The sequence below is a fragment of the Sinohyriopsis cumingii genome, chromosome 15 (assembly GCF_028554795.1).
Source record: "Sinohyriopsis cumingii isolate HCF-2022 chromosome 15, ASM2855479v2, whole genome shotgun sequence".
Taxonomy (NCBI): domain Eukaryota; kingdom Metazoa; phylum Mollusca; class Bivalvia; order Unionida; family Unionidae; genus Sinohyriopsis; species Sinohyriopsis cumingii.
The window spans coordinates 12,183,420-12,196,453 of record NC_142975.1 but is presented as its reverse complement, the minus strand read 5'-3'; the positions used below and the strand labels follow the sequence as shown (position 1 = coordinate 12,196,453).

General features: G+C 36.3%; 1 protein-coding gene and 1 long non-coding RNA gene across 4 annotated transcripts in view; one reads left to right on the top strand and one right to left on the bottom strand.

Annotated features, from left to right (window-relative positions):
- LOC149781268 (uncharacterized) overlaps nt 1-13,034 on the top strand; it is a 103,109-nt gene that overhangs the window by 9,236 nt on the left and 80,839 nt on the right. Inside the window, exon 1 of one of the 3 annotated variants that reach the window (XM_089935357.1) lies at nt 9,602-9,834. The exons of 1 other annotated variant lie outside the window; for it this stretch is intronic. In XM_089935357.1, coding sequence (XP_089791483.1) covers nt 9,776-9,834 — 59 coding nt within the window. In that variant the 5' untranslated portion in view covers nt 9,602-9,775. Of the gene's footprint in view, nt 1-9,601; nt 9,835-13,034 lie in introns of those variants that run through there. One more of the 3 variants, XM_089935353.1, reaches the window with a different exon arrangement.
- The window catches only part of LOC149781269 (uncharacterized), a 65,487-nt gene that overhangs the window by 26,663 nt on the left and 25,790 nt on the right, over nt 1-13,034 (bottom strand). The window lies entirely within an intron of this gene.

The window sequence follows — 13,034 nt, the reverse complement described above, 5'->3', positions numbered from 1 at the left end:
GTATACCAATGTTTAATTGATCTCGTACACTAGTGTAATTATAGGATCACACCAGTGTGTTTATTGGATCTTGTACATCAGTCTGTTTATTGGATCTTGTACATCAGTGTGTTTATTGGATCTTGTACATTAGTGTGTTTATTGGATCTTGTACATTAGTGTGTTTATTGGATCTTGTACAATAGTGCGTTTATTGGATCTTGTACAATATTGTGTTTATTGGCTCTTGAACAGCAGTGTGTTTATTGGATCTTGTACAATAGTGTGTTTATTGGCTCTTGTACACCAATGTGTTTATTTGCTCTTTTACAATAGTGTGTTTATTGGATCTTGTACATCAGTGTGTTTATTGGTTCTTGTACATTAGTTTGTTTATTGGATCTTGTACACCAGTGTGTTTGTTGGATCTTGTACAATAGTGTGTTTATTGGATCGTGTACACCAGTATGTTTATTGGCTCTTGTACATGTGTGTGTATTGGATTTTGTACATTAGTGTGTTTATTGGATCTTGTACAATAGTGTGTTTACTGGCTCTTGTAGACAGTCTTTACATTGCTGCTCTTTATTTTCCCCTATAAGATCAATATGAACAATCACCTACATCACCTTAGCCGTTTTTCAATTTTATTATGAAGACGAAAGCAATATTTTTTTTACAAAGATCTTTTTATGATAACTGCAGGACAGTACTTAAGGGTCACTGGGAAATTAGCATTAGGCCGCCATTTTGCGGCATTTTGGAGCCTATGAGAATTTGACATCAGGCCGCCATTCTTGTGGGTTTATATGCAACTATGGAAATTTTCTTGCTAAAAATGTTCATGCGTTTAACATTAAGTGACTATTTGGTCTATTTTGGGAATATAAAATTAAGGCTATACTATTTGGCTTTCAATATGACTTTCTAGACCCCAAGATGACACTCTGGAATGGTACTCAAGACAGAAAACGGAATGCAGCATGGGGAATATATTAAATGGAATATGGAGTTTAACATGGAAATTAGACTATGGTCTCTAACAGAAATTAATGTGATGAGACTCTCTGGCATCTAACTGGCAAAGTAATGTTATAAAAATCCATAAGCTTTTTCCACACATCTTCACTGACAAAGACCTATTGATCTACAGCCCACATTTACTATTCCGTTTGGTATTACCAACTTCTTTTCATTTATTGATCAAACAGGGAGTGAAAGAAGGAAAGAATAGAATATCCTTCGAAGGCATAAACAGAATGGAGAGAAAAGTAAAAAAACAAGCACTTAAGAACAGGGTATTGACTTATGCTTTACAAATAAAATAAACATTCTTTATAAACCCTGCATGAAGCCCAAGGAGAATTTAGAATTTCTTTCTGCCCTAGTTAAGATTCTAGCTAAAATTCTACCTTAGTTTTATGCAGAATGTTTGCATAAAACACCTAATATCTAGCGGGACAGGTTGAGTTTGTTTAGCTGATTGGTGCCAGATGTTATAAGTCTGCCAACTCTAGCACTGACTAAACCCGGTTTACCTAATGTTACACTGGTCGTCCTTCATTTCACAACATGAATGAAATTGTGACCGGACTGATGTTGTTTATTGCATAATTAATGACATTTAACCTAGCAACCATTGAATACAGAAATGAATTTGCTATGACGTAAGACGAACTCAAAATTTGGGCTGCATGATTCAGCCAGATTTGATTTTTCAATTTTTGACAAAACATTTTTTGGCGTCCTAGATTGCATGCGCCGAGCTAAAATGTCGTTGTTTGATGGAAATGTTACAGCGGCTACAATGCCAGACAAGGTCAGAATTGGAGCTGTGTAAAGCCCCAGTAGAATTTATTATGTTTCATTCTGTTTTTCTATTTTACCAATCATCGGCGGTAGTTGTGTTACAAAATCTATTTATTCTCTTATGAGATGATTCTGATTTTTTCATTCAGCACTTTGCTACAGATTTTCACAAATCTAGATTTTGCACACTAACCAACTGTTTAATTTTTCCGAAACAAAGATCGATTGTGACATATTTACAGATCCAGTTACACAAAATCCCAGCAAAACGTAATGCGTCGTGCATGTGGTGTTTGTACTTGTTAATAAGAAACTTTAATACCTCTTCTCTCTCTCTCTCACACACATACACTCTCACGGTGGAAAGCAGCAGAAATTATTAATAATGGTAAAAATGGTTTAAGACAAATACTAATTATTTTATCAAGTCTATATTGTTGAAAACAATGTTCAGACGGATCTTGGAAGTAATAGTATTCATATAATCACCAAACAAAACAAACATCTAATCCCACTAGAATTCTTGTTTCAAGTGTACTTTTGAATGACTCTATACATATCGTATCAGAAGCGTCATCTGTTGTAGCTCTTCCATTTTAAGGGATTGAAACTTTATTAGTGCATTCTCTTAGATTGCGGAGTACACATGGTGAGAGAAGTTACAATCAAATCATACTGGAATCGACATCATCATGAAAAGACAACATCGCTCCAGTGCGACATCAGAAGCTAAGTACTAACTATGTGCATAAGAGACAAGTGTTAGCGTACGTTGATTGGAGCGATTTTGAAGAGGACATGAAAGATTCATATCGAACACCATCCTCGTCCACAAGACCACGACATTCCAGATTATCCAAGAAATAAAGTCGTACGGTACTTCATGAAGATTACTTTCACATCTGAGCTACCCCAAAAGGGACTTCCAGAAAATATTGAAAGACATCTTCCACATCCACATTCATATTTAAAGACGACGTGTCTGACGTTCCGACAAAGAAACCAGCTGTTGCGGATTTAAGGGAGTCATTATTAGAGGAATTAGAAAGACAGCCCAACTAAAGATCAAAATCGTTTGAAACTATTCATCACTCTTGTATTGATCGAATTAAGTTGACTTGCAGACGAATTCGCTTCTTCCAACATCTTGGACAAAATTCAACACCTTGGACAATCCAGCAATGAGTTTAATATGACGGAAGGAAAAGCTACTATTCCCATGACTCGCGTTGCAATTCCAAGAGGCAGACATCGACGCAAAGTTTATTTTTGGCTCAACATTGTAGTGCCAAAAGGATAATCGTTCAGTTGAACAGCCAGAAAGATCCAATATATTCCTTATAGTAGCGGTGGCTCTGACCTATGACAAACGAAAAACAAAATAAAGCAATAAAACGGGACAGAAGAATGGAAACGACCATGGGATAATATTGAACAGTCGGACTGAGCCAAACAACGGAAGCAGAAATTCTTCTGGATCAAGTCAGCATTTCCAAAGAGACCATATGTGGAGTTTCTGACATGTAAAACTTGAAGACTTGTTGCCTTCTCATTAGACATGCAAAGTTACCCTCAAGTCGTTAATTATCACATGTTTCGAGGACCAGATTTTCATGACGTAAAATACATTCACATTCGTCATCACTATCGTCATCTTGATGCTAATTCTACCATCACAGGATTTCTCGAAAACAGTTACTACTACAACAAACGTTACCGTGGATTTAGCCATTTAGCCATCGGATGAAACATATTCACTGTGAAGATAGCTGTCGTGACTGTTTTGCAGGAAGACGTTACATTCCTGAAGAACAAAAAGGAATGAATGCTCTACTTGCAAGCAAATCTTCGTTATTTGAACGTGTTTAGAGCAACATCGCACGAAGCAATTCCAACAACAGAAACGTGCTTGCGAATTGCTGACAGTATTCGAATTACTGACAGTATTCGAATTACTGACAGTATTCGACTTGTAGGCAGCATATTGGTAAGAATAACAAAATATTTCACGTTGGTGCGGGAAAGAAAAGATATCCTTTTTGTGATTAAGTAGTTTAGTTAAATCATCATTGTTACATTCAACGCTATGAGAATGATCCAAAGAAATTACTGAGTGACGACAAGAACAATATAATGAAATAGGATCATCGGGTGGATTTTATTTTACATTTACATGGTTATTTTTATTAACTTCGAATGGTGCTCAAATGGCCGGAAGTCACATTCCTAACTTGTGTGTGGCTCAAAACTCTTGTGACAACTGCATTTAAGAACCTTTATTTCACTACTTTCTGCATTACAGCCAGATTCCAGGACAACATGAAAAGATATTTCGTTGCTCTCGTGTGCCACCAACGAACTGTTTTTCGTCATCACTGAAACAGAAAAATATTTTTTATGTGTTGAAACGTGTAATCACGATCAGCCGTGTCACTCCGAGGACAAAGAAACGTGCTCTGACGGGAATATAGGTGACTGTCGAAATGTTTCATATCTCGACCGTGGATACCATCTGATGAAAGTGTAGGGACTATGGAAATTTCCTACCAGAGAACAATACCAACGGGATAACGACTCCATTCCATGTATTTTGTTCGTGCTACGTCAACGAATATCTGAAATTAAAGAAGGAAGCTAGAAGATCTCCTTCTTTTCACACTACAGAAGACAAGGACCAATTTAAGAAACGTTGCCAATCCCATAAACTTAGAAGGCGAAGGAAGAAGATCGTTTGCTAAAATCATGCATTGTTCGTAGGGAAACTAGCTCAACGATCGCTATTGCCAAATATGGAATATCTGGAAGATCCAGGCTGATACGTTCAGCTCATCGACGATAAAGGAAAACTGATTAAACACATGGAATCCATACGCGAAGATTGGATCTTGGTTACTGACGATAAATTTCCAACAGTTCTTCAAACTTCAATAAGGAAAATAGAACAGCGGCTATAGATTCGGATCTTTTATATTGCTAAGGAAATGTTGCACGGAGATTATTGCGAACGTTCCAAGTCAGCACACTGTATATTTACCAAGCAACCGACGACGGTGACATAGCAAGAATCCCGATGGATAAAATTTCATCCCGTGTCATACTGACCACCTAAGCACCTCCCTAATTTGTCATCTTGACCACCTAAGCCCTTATCGAATTTGAAATAGAAATCAATATGACAATTACATCGATCTGAATCACAGTTACATGTACCTGTAAGTCAGTTCTCAAAATAGACAACATCAAATCAGGAGCGGATGCTAGGGTATCTTCCATCAATAATTTCATGCATTTGTTATTCAGTGAAGTTGAATGTGGATTTATGCTTGAATAGCAAACTAGTCACCTACATCATGGACACATACTAGAAATAAATCTCTTGACGTTCAGACAAGAAGCCAACGACTCATACCTGTATACCTAATTAATGTGGAAACATTATATTTTGGATGAATTGAGCAAAACCGAGTTTCAGAAGCTGACGATTCTCACACAGTTGGATTTAAAGACCTCCAAAAGTAAATCAATCAATGGCGTAGTACAGAAATGATGGATAGTTTACTCTTGGACATGTGGTTACACGATACGCGTTCGTTGATTCATGTGAATGTACGCCTGAGATTGAATCGAAACAGTGCTGTATTATATTTCATTGTTAATCATATCGTTTACAAAACGAAAGATAGAAGAAATCGGACTCAACAGGTGACGTGTGGAAATTTTACCCAATGTAGGAAAAAGCATCATCAGTCAAATTCTGACCAGGAGGGCAATCAGGTATACACTTCAACGAGTGGAAGCCGAAACTTTCACTGATGCCACTTGACTCCAAAGGATCTTGTTTTTCAATGTCTACTACCTTGACGTTTGTTTATTGGCAACGTCAGTAATGCAATCCTCATCGTAACTATAGATCGAAATCCCTTTGAGTTCGAATACTTTAACATGTCTAAGACAGAAGTCACTCGGTTTGGACAGACGTTGTGTACCAGGCCCTTTGAACCTAATTTTGCCCAGAGAAGTCGTCTGACAATTTTATGAGCCAACAGTGTCACGGCATTTCGAACAACGATTATTCAGAAGGATATACTGTGTGGGGATTTGATTACATTAAAGACCAACTCAACGTAAATGAACATTTCCTCACATTGAAATCTGACCAGCTCCGTGTAATACTTCAGTTTGCAGTAGGCCTGACCAACACAACGAACGTCACCTTGTGTGCAGGATTCGACAATACCCTGAAAATTAACAATCTGAGACACGTAATCCTAGACTATTTGAAACATGGAATACAGCCTCGTGGAGGGTAAGCGATGAGAATAAGGTTTTTAATTAGGAACATATTCACATGTACCATGTAGGCAAGAAGACAATAAACGATATGGAGCACGAACCCGTTAAGATGGGTGAAGATGATGCTCCGCATCCAAAACAGTGGACATAGCTCCCATCTCCAAATAGAGAATATGAAGAAGAAAATAAATATATGTCACACAGAGTCGTATACACAGACAAAGATGCTGATGTTTTGCAGCCAGAACAATATGCACAGGTATTAAAAGGAGAAAAGTTAAGATGTAATAATAATGTCATGATGGCAATAAAAAGACTTGTGCTCCTGAATGCTTTACAACTAACGGAATGATTCAGTATCTGACCAGAGAGCTCTGTAAACATTGTCATCGATCAGCCCAGTCAAGAGCAACATGAAAAACATTTACTGACGTATCGAAAGTTGGAATAGTATCTGGAAGAAGTACGGATACTTATCTTAGAAGACAAAATCTTAGACAGCGTTCTCTACTCACATTGAATTATTTGGAGACGAAACACATCGAACTTTTCTCGCAGAAGAGTACGATAACTGCCCGTTCATCGACTTTTTTGACATGTCCTTTATTAGGAAAAAGTCTCGCATAAATTAATTTCTTATGATTACCTGTGAAAATGAATAATCGGGAACTTCATGACCTTCTTACATTTAGTACATAACTGCTGTGTGCTAAAGATCAACGTTCTCATTAAAGCATCTTTAGAGATATGACTTTATATCATCAATAAATGACAGTCATCACCCAGGAACCCAATGGATAGTTGCTGACTTTCCTAACCGCTGCAGAGTGGAATATTTTGATTTCTATAAATTTTCTCCTTTGGAAGACAAGACGATAACATCGACATTGTGAGAGTAAAGGCAGAATATACTCAGTTCAATAATGTTGGATTACATTGATCGGATTAAATAGGGTATGAACAATATTACGTGTATGTCCTTCCTTAACGCAGTCTCGGATTCCGATAAGAGCATGTACCCACATGTTTTTGCACGTTATTTCTCAAGGACCGATATCAAAATAGAAAAGGGTCTATTTTCATAAGCACAGAAACCTAATGAGTATTGATGGCAAAATGACACTATCCTGGATCATTGGAAGCCTTGTTTTACTCCACAAGGTTCTCCAGCTTATAAATTCGTTCATATTTAACATTGGGTCTTTGTATATAAAAAAGAAGTGACTAGTTCTAATATTATCTCATTTTGTATTGATATTTGAGTTAGTCAGGCTCATTGTGTTGACTATGCATACAAACGAGTTATTTCAAACAAATTCATATCAACGAAATACTGTATGACATTCTTAGAATTCATGAGTCATATAACATTCAAGACAAATAAATGTAAACAATGAACTTCAGAACTCAAGGAAAACTGATGTATGAATTTTAAACAAACAAACCAAGTTTACACAAATAATTCCAAACTTATGTCAATGAATAAATTGCATGCGATTGGGACAAAACGTATGCTTTCCTTGACTCGTTTTTCCTTTGCAGCCGAATATCTCTTTTTCTTTAAGTTCTGTGTTTATCGAGAAAATATACTTGATTTTTTTCCCCCAGAGGTAATTTCTGGCTCTGTGCTGAAGCTTAGATGGGATGAAATCGCTAGAGAAATTACTTAAAACATTCAATTTTGCCTGGGAAACAAACACCGCTCATTTAGATTAGCCAATCAGGAATAAAAAATTATCTAATAGCGATTTATTGCGGGCCTAGCCTATGCGTCAATGTTAGTTGGTACGTGTCACACTAACAGCGTCACGATTCGCTCATTGATCTTGCCGTCTTTCAAAATTAACTCTGTTACAAAATCTTACCTTCAGCACGTCAAATTCTACGTTCAACAATGTATTCGATTTCACACAGCTCTTAGATAATAACTGCATTCATCGGATTATAAACAAAATTTGTAACCATTCGAAATGAACTGACGGTGAGTAAAGTCGTGCAGTGTGCAAAATCGAAGTTTGGCAAAATTTTGTAACTGCTGAGCGATATAACCAAAATCTTTATCACGTGATGGTGCATATTTTATATAATAAAATTAGCTGCAAGTGAAAAGGTAAGGAGGTTTTCAGAATGAAAAAAAATATAAATTCTACACGGATTTCATACAGGCCAAATCTTGACGTTGTATACATTCTCATCATAACATTTTAAATCAGCATATTAAATCTAGGACGCCAAGCAAGAAACCCACTGGTAGCATTAGGTAGCCGAATGCCAATTTTGCGTACTAAATATCGCAGATTTGGCCCCAAAAAAGAGAAATAAAACAAATGTGGATGACTTGACAGTGAAACCATTTTGCAACAAGACTTACAGATAGTGAAAGTAAAAAACAACACAACACAATAATACATAAATTGAAAAATTCTAATTAGGATTCATACAGGCCAAAATTCTAAGTTCGTCTGACATAACAAGTTCAATTTCGTTCTCAGTAGCTCTTAGATCAAATTTCATTCATGTTACAATAAACAACATCGCTCTGTCCAAACAGTAACAATTTCATTCATTTTATGAAATGTAGGACAACAAATTAATCATTAGTTAAACAGAGGTTAATTAGTGCTATGACTGGCACATTAGTAATATTTATCACAAATATTAGGACAGCTCATCTGGCTGGCGTGAGAGGCTGGTTTTGCAAACGTTCTGCCTGTAACATTGATAACAGTTTTAGTGAGAACCTTAAATCTAGGACGCAGAATGTCTTAACTAATCCTGAACTTCGTACAGGGTTTATGAAAAAAAATAAGTCAGTTCACTGTTCGTGTGTGTGTGTGTGTGTGTGCGCGCGCGCGCGCGTGTGTGTGTGTGTATTATTCTCTCCTTCTGTTTAATATCTATCGAAATCTACACTTTTATTCCATCTTCTACTCATTCTGTACTCCGTAAATGAATAGGTGTTGGTTACTTCAGGTGGTGTGTTCTGTAGTAAATCTTAGGTGTTGAAAGTACAAATATGGGTGTTGCAGGATTGTAGATCAGTAGGTATTGGTCAGTCAATGTGTATGTTAAACATGTGGACCTTTTAACATTACGTTTCCACTTAGAAGCCAGACAGCTCCCATCATGTTAAATTTCCCTTAGAGACCATATTGCAATTCCCAGAGGCACCTATAAACACACAAACATAACGACTTGATATAGAATTCCCACTGACACCTAAGTGCCGCAAAAATGGCAGACTAATGTTAATTTCTCTTTGTCCCTCAAGTGTCGTCCTACACTGCTTTTATAATTTATCAGCAGTACTCCATGGATGAACTTATAAATCTAATGAAAATAAAGCTTGAAAGTGTTAGGATCCAGTAGCAAATGATGTTAGAAAGACAATGTACCGCTTTATCTTTAATCTCTCTTTCCGTTTTCTTTTGTTTAAAACATATCTTGCACTTGTGTATTTCCCACTTCTACAAAAAAGTCCGGAAACACCTAATGCATGTGCCAAATTAAAAGTAGTCATAAGCTAGTGTGCCCGTTGCATTTTAGCACAATGATTCTTCTGATATACATCGTCGGAACTCTGAATATATGGATAGGTGCAGCTTGTGTAGTACTAGATATGCGGTACGCTGAATAGATGACATCAGAAACGCATAAATAGATTAGAGATTCTCTGAAATGCTATGCTATATCCATGGTTAATGGAAGTGTCTGTAGATTGAGAATGGGGGCACAACATGTTATGCCACTAACGTAAGTAACAATACTGTTTTTGTGCAATGTTTGCATGTAATGTTCTGTTTACATTTCAGCTGTTCATTTAAGTTCAAAACCGCATGACGCATCTACTTCTGCTGAAATTCCGTTTGTGCTATTATCAATGTATTTTTGTCAATTTCAATCGAAATTATATCACCACTCACTGATTTTCCATGTTATGTTATCCCATTGTGATCCAGGGGAAACACGGTTTAAAAAAAAAAAAACGAACTTGAAAGTTTTGAGGATCCAGAAACTTCGATTCTGACGACCAGGTACCAGTCAACCTCTTGATTTATTGAAAATTAACAAAACTAAAAATGCATCTTCTTTGTTGGCCTACACTCCCAATAGTATTGCTTTTCAGATTATTTTTCATGCAGACATAAAACGGCGCAATACGTCATATACTCGATAAAAAATATAAATGTGGGTACAGTTTTGCTTTCTAAAACAAATTTTATACGGTACGTTTCCTGGTATATGAATGTAAACGAGAATTTGCCCACATTACTTTGACTAATTCTGCTTTCATTGTTCAAATCAGTCATACTTAACATTGTTATTTTGGCCGAAGCTACAAATCAATAAAGGAAGTTTACAAGCGATGTTTGGTTATTTCAGTTAGGCTCGTTCTACCAGACTGCTGCTTGAGTTTCACATATACCTTCGCCAAGAAAGAGTCTAGTAAAAGTTCGAATTACATATTGTCATTCATTTCTGCTGGTCGCATTTTGTTTTCTATGGTTTGCTATTTTAAAGATTTTTGTGTTCAAGCAAAAATATGTTTTACTTGTAAGAAATACATATGATGAGTATAAAATATAACCACAGTGAAGTAACATGGTCTTGGGAAACCTTTGGAAGCCCTTCATATTTTACCTCCTATATGTTATACTTGAAAACGTTTTCGTGGTCGCCTTGATATACACAGCATTGCAATCACCTTTTATGTACACATGCAAGATTAAATTGAAACGAACAGGAAAATCTGTGGTTTTACTATAAAACGGGATTCATCACTTGCAATATCTTGTGTAACGTGGAAAACGGTACTTATGTGTTCCAAAAACTGTCGGAAACGTTACGAAGACGACAAAAGGGACGACTGTCAAACATTTAATAACTGAACACAGAAGTACCTAAAGGTTAGCCTCAATTGTAGTCACGGCTTTAATACAATCGGAAACGACAAGAAACGATACGAATCGGTACTAATCCATAAACAAACTTAAGAGCTGTCAGCTGGAGCCATCGGAAAGTAAAATGGCACCAAAGATTTGCAAACGATATCATAACCTTGTGCAAACGGCGCGCTGAGACATGCAAATGGGCGTTGTGACAAATGTCCCACAGTATTAAATTATGAGGAATATGGTCTGGTAAAAGTCGACATTATTAGCATAAATTGACAAATCAATATCTTAGTCTGTTAATTAATAAATATGTATATTATAATTGGCTAGTTTTATGCATATTTCATTTGTATTGCTTAATTGACCTTTGTCCATAATTGTGGGTAGGAATTTTGGTCTACCTGAGTTGTGTCTTTTTTGCGCGTAAATAACATATTACATAGCAAAGTTTTGTCTGTGATTGTAAATTATATATAAAGGTTAATATTATTTGTAAGCAAACATGTTTACTTGGATCTGAGTTGAGAAAATTATCGTTCCCATAGAAAATTCCTTGTGTACCTGCTCTTTCCCATGTTCTTTATTACAGCTGGCGACTTAGAAAGTTCTAGAAATGAAATGTTGACCCTTATCCTGGTCCTCACATTGTGACATAAGTTTTATATAGGGAAGAAGTAAACAGATATTAGTTATTCACACTTTAAGATCTGTCTAATGGAATCAGTCTTTTAGTTGTGTTTCGTTTAATTATTCATTGCTCATTGATACTTTTCGAACTATCTCGCTATTTTTGGCATTATTGTCAATTCATTTAGAAACATTTTGGATCACATCATTGGATACATGAGAACGGTTGGCACATCAACACTAGTCCAGGTTATTGGTACATGAGCACATTCAAGATGGAACAATAATAGACCGAGATTCCGTAATTTCACTAAAGAGGGAAGACGATTATTATCCGCAGTGTCCGGAGTACCGTACAAGACGCAACTCTCATCCAGTATACATTAGAGTATTCACAAAGGATCAGGTTCTTTTCAGAACAAGTTATGATTGTGTTATCGCTTGACATGAATGAGATCGTTTTACACCAGTATGCATAATAACTATGCAGAGTTATTTCAACTGTACAAGTAAAGGAATTAAGCCTAACGAATATTCCTCTCAAAATTCGGACAAAAGGGTAACTTGATGAGTTCAAATGTGCACATATATTTTAAAAGACGTAATTGACCCCGCCATTAGTAGAAGCCTTTTCGTTGTCTTCCCTTGTTTTATCTATGTATATAAGTATATAGCCAGATGAGGTCAGACCGGCTCTCTTTTGCTTTGTGGAATATATACATTACAGCACTATTAAGCATACAGTACACCTTAATCAATAAACCATACATAAGAAAACATGTATCTAACAAATATGCCAAACATCCAATGCAGATCAATTGTATTGGTTCCCAAAACACATTACAATTCCCGTAAGATTTAGCTGATAAAAGCAGGCCTTCCCGATTACGTAGTCAAAAAGCGATCTGTGAAAATCATTAAAGAAATCTGCACAAATATTTTTAGCATCCTCACAAGCAGTTTAGTTTCTAATGAAGAGTGAAAACTCAGAAAAAAGAATTTATATAAAAGATGTCGTAATAATAGATAATTCGTCGTATTTATTAGACTTACGGCCGATATGAATTTTGTTTTTACTCACACTTTATGAAATTGTGCTCTTTCACCTCTCTCTATCCCTCTGGATCATGTTTTAGTTAGAATTGAAATGGAAGGATGTTTTTCTTCACGCACGCTCTTTAGGCATGCAAGTCGGTAAACAATAGTCAGTCTATTCATCCATCATTTTTGTGTCTTGATGTTTCCTAAATCACACACTGATGCCATAAAATAACGGGTTAAATGGGTTTTGAAGTGTTGGGAGTGGGGGGTGTGTGTAGGTGTTTGGTAGAGTTGGTCATTGCAGGTGAGGGCTTAGGTGCTTTCAAAAAACATTTTCTTCTTCACTCTGTGTTGATGGAATATAATGGGTTATTTTCTTCACTCTCTGTT